Genomic DNA, 3347 nt, shown 5'->3' with positions numbered 1-3347 from the left:
CATAGAATCATATAAACAGATAACAATATAGCTCACTTTTATCTGCTATACCTGGGAGAGGCACAACAGCATATTCTAAGAACAATTCTATGTTTTTGAAGAAACTGGTGTCAGACGACTTTTGTCTTTTTCTTGTCTTGTCTTATCTTGCCTTGGATTTTTCTCACGAGCACTCAGATTTCTCCTTGACCTTGTTCTGACAACAGAAGAAGCACCCCTTGATTGCTTAAGACCAGGAAACAGTCCCCTTCTGTGATTTCTTAATTAATTTCAGCCTCATAATATGATTAAAAGAAAAGACAAGCCTTTTATTGTTATATCATACATACACATTTTAACATATAATGCCTATCTCAAATTTTTTCTTTATGGCAATATTTTTGGCTATTTTGATAAATTATAAAAATTAACTTAAAAAAATACAAGAAGTAAATAAGGAATACAGAGTTACCAATTAAATATGTTCACTAAATACAAGATATACTTAAAACAAAAAGTACAAGAATGAAGACACATGTTTCCAATCAAACTGTCCACCTTGCCAACATTTTTCTTAGGGCAATTTTAACATCATTATTTTTCAAACTGTAGATTAATGGATTCATCATAGGAACCACATTGGTATAAAAAACAGAAGATATTTTTGCCCCATCCATAGACCCAGCTGAGGAGGGTTTGAAATACACAAATGCACCTGAACCAAAGAACAGAGAAACAACAATGATGTGGGAGCTGCAGGTGCTAAAGGCTTTGGACCTGCCCTTAGATGAACTGATGTGGAAGATGCTGGAGAGGATAAAACCATAAGAGATAAAGATGGTAGGAGTGGTAACAATGATGTTGATAATCACTATGACATAAACTACGAGCTTATTAACATAGGTGCTTGTGCAGGAGAGCTGAAGCAAAGGAAGGATGTCACAGAAATAATGATTGATGTTTGCATCACAAAAGGTCAGTCTCAGCATACACACAGTGAGGGCTAAAGCCTCAGAAAATGCCATCAAATATGAACCAATCATTAGGTTTAAACACACTTGAGGGGACATCACAACATTATATGAAAGTGGCCTACAGATGGCCACATATCGATCATAGGCCATTGAAGTCAGCACATAGCATTCAGAAGAAACAAAAAAACAAAAGAAGTAGAGCTGAGTCATACATTGCATATAGGAAATGACATTCAGTCTTAATGTGAAGTTCATCAACATTTTGGGAGTGAACACAGAAGAATAACAAAAATCTATAAAAGACAAGTTAAAGAGGAAAAAGTACATGGGTGTTTGAAGATGTGAATTCAGCAAAACGAGAATCATCAAAACCAAATTTGCCAATGCACTGACTAGATACATTGCTAGGAACAGAAGGAACAGGGGTATTTGGAAATCAGGCTGCTGTGTTAACCCTACTAGAATGAAATCAGTCACCAAGGAGACATTTACTAAGTCCATGATATTCTAAGGGAATCTGTCAACTCAGGAAAAGGAGTTATGCTAGAGATGAACCACATTCATTCATGGTCAATACCACCTGTGATGTGAATGTTTCTTCTAGCTCCCACTGTGTCTACAGATTCAGCAGATGTAGTCACAAGCAAATTGCCTTACAGTCACAAGGCCAGTGGCACCACATTTCAATATTATTCCTGAAAAAGACAATACATGCAAAGAATGAAGAAGAAAAAGTACAAAAAATGATTCAACTTTTCCCACCTAATGTTTCTTTTCACTAGAGCCCTCTCTACATTAATGAAATCTAAAGCAGATATCTTGGCAATGCACAGATATCTTTCGCAGTGACAGATTTTCCTGTTATGGCCTGAGTGAAAAACGTGTTTAGTCAAAAACTCTAAGAACAAGAGTAGTGTAACTACTACCCTATGTCACAGAGTGAATAATCTTGAAGTCTGGGGTCCTGAGCATGCATAAGAACCATAATACAGATGTTGCAACTCCAGTGGCTACTTAGGCCTATGACCAATCTCTGATTACTCGATGGCTTTCTTCTGCCACTTTCTCTTAGTCTCCAGTTATATAGGATAAAAAAGAAACTGTTGCTAAATACCTTCATACACCAAGAACTATTGTTACTGTACTTGGTATTCAGAACTTCATTATTTCTCTCTCTCTCTCTCTCTCTCTCTCTCTCTCTCTCTCTCTCTCTTCCTCTCTCTTTCTCTCTCCCTCCCTCCCCCTGTGTGTGTTATATATTTTTAAAATAAACTTCCTATTATAATACATTTGGGGAAAATTACCCCTCTCTACACTCCTCCCAATTCTCCTACACCTACCCTCCTGTCTTGATTCACTCATCTCCTATTTGCTCCTTAGAAAATAAGAAGCCTCTAAGAGATAACAAGTATACATGATAAAACAAGAAAAATAAGAAAAGGCAAAAGTCTTATACAGCCTAAATGACGCAATACAATGTGAGGAAAGGAGTACCAGAAGCAGCTAAAAGAGTCAGAGAAACACCTACTCCTACTGTTAGATGTCCCAATCCAAACCTTGAAGATTTCCTGAGTTCCTATTTATACATATGCACCTGGTAGAATTACTTCTGATTCCATGGATCCATTCCATATCTTGTCAGTGTAAGATGATGTAATCAAAACTCAATGCCTGAATGTTCCTGGAATGATGGTTGAATTTTGGAACATAATCACTGATTAATACTTTGAGTCTTTACTTGAAGCAGAAAAAATATGAACGGTAATGATATCATCCCACTGCCAATGATAAGGCCCAGAGAGTTTTGTGTGGGCTTACCTGCAGAATACAGTTGGTTATAAACAGTGTGGAGATGTGTCTGCCTCTTCCCCTGAGAATAGCATTTAAACAGAAGAGTGAACTTGGGAAATTGTTTTACAGCCTGGGTGATGATTTGTCATTAGATCTTCAGGGACTTATGTATTTTCTCTTCATTCTATGGTAAATGCATCCCACAGTGGACGTAGAAAGATAGAATCTCATTTCCCCAGTCATCTTGAGATCTGTAGAAAATGTTTGTTTTAGATTCTTCATCTATTCCTTTCTGCAATTAAGTGTAAAATGTCCACAGACTGTAGTCTAGGTTCACCAAGTTGCTTATAAACACTTACTAAAATATTCTGATCACCCTGATCATCCAATGAGACTTATTATTTCATTTTTTCATACTGTCATTCTTAATTTACTAATTTGATAGTATTAAATTTATCTACTTGTATTTCATAGATATTTATTTTAATCCTATCCCATAATCATTGCCTAATGGTGGACCTAAACTTGCCCCTCTAGTTGCCTTATAAAGGTCTTATTGTCTATTGTTGACATTAAATCCGTACCTCATTTTGTTTCAGTAGA

At 36.3% G+C, this 3347-nt stretch overlaps 1 protein-coding gene across 1 annotated transcript; it reads right to left on the bottom strand.

Moving 5' to 3' along the window:
* Positions 1-524: 524 nt before the first annotated feature.
* On the bottom strand, positions 525-1454 carry LOC116907154 (olfactory receptor 8B3-like). The gene has a single exon (XM_032910116.1). The coding sequence runs from the start codon at positions 1452-1454 to the stop codon at positions 525-527; it is 930 nt and encodes a 309-aa protein (XP_032766007.1).
* Positions 1455-3347: the final 1893 nt, after the last annotated feature.

This window comes from Rattus rattus, chromosome 8 (assembly GCF_011064425.1).
Source record: "Rattus rattus isolate New Zealand chromosome 8, Rrattus_CSIRO_v1, whole genome shotgun sequence".
NCBI lineage: Eukaryota > Metazoa > Chordata > Mammalia > Rodentia > Muridae > Rattus > Rattus rattus.
Note: the sequence above shows the minus strand (reverse complement) of the source record. Positions and strands in the feature narration are given on the sequence as shown.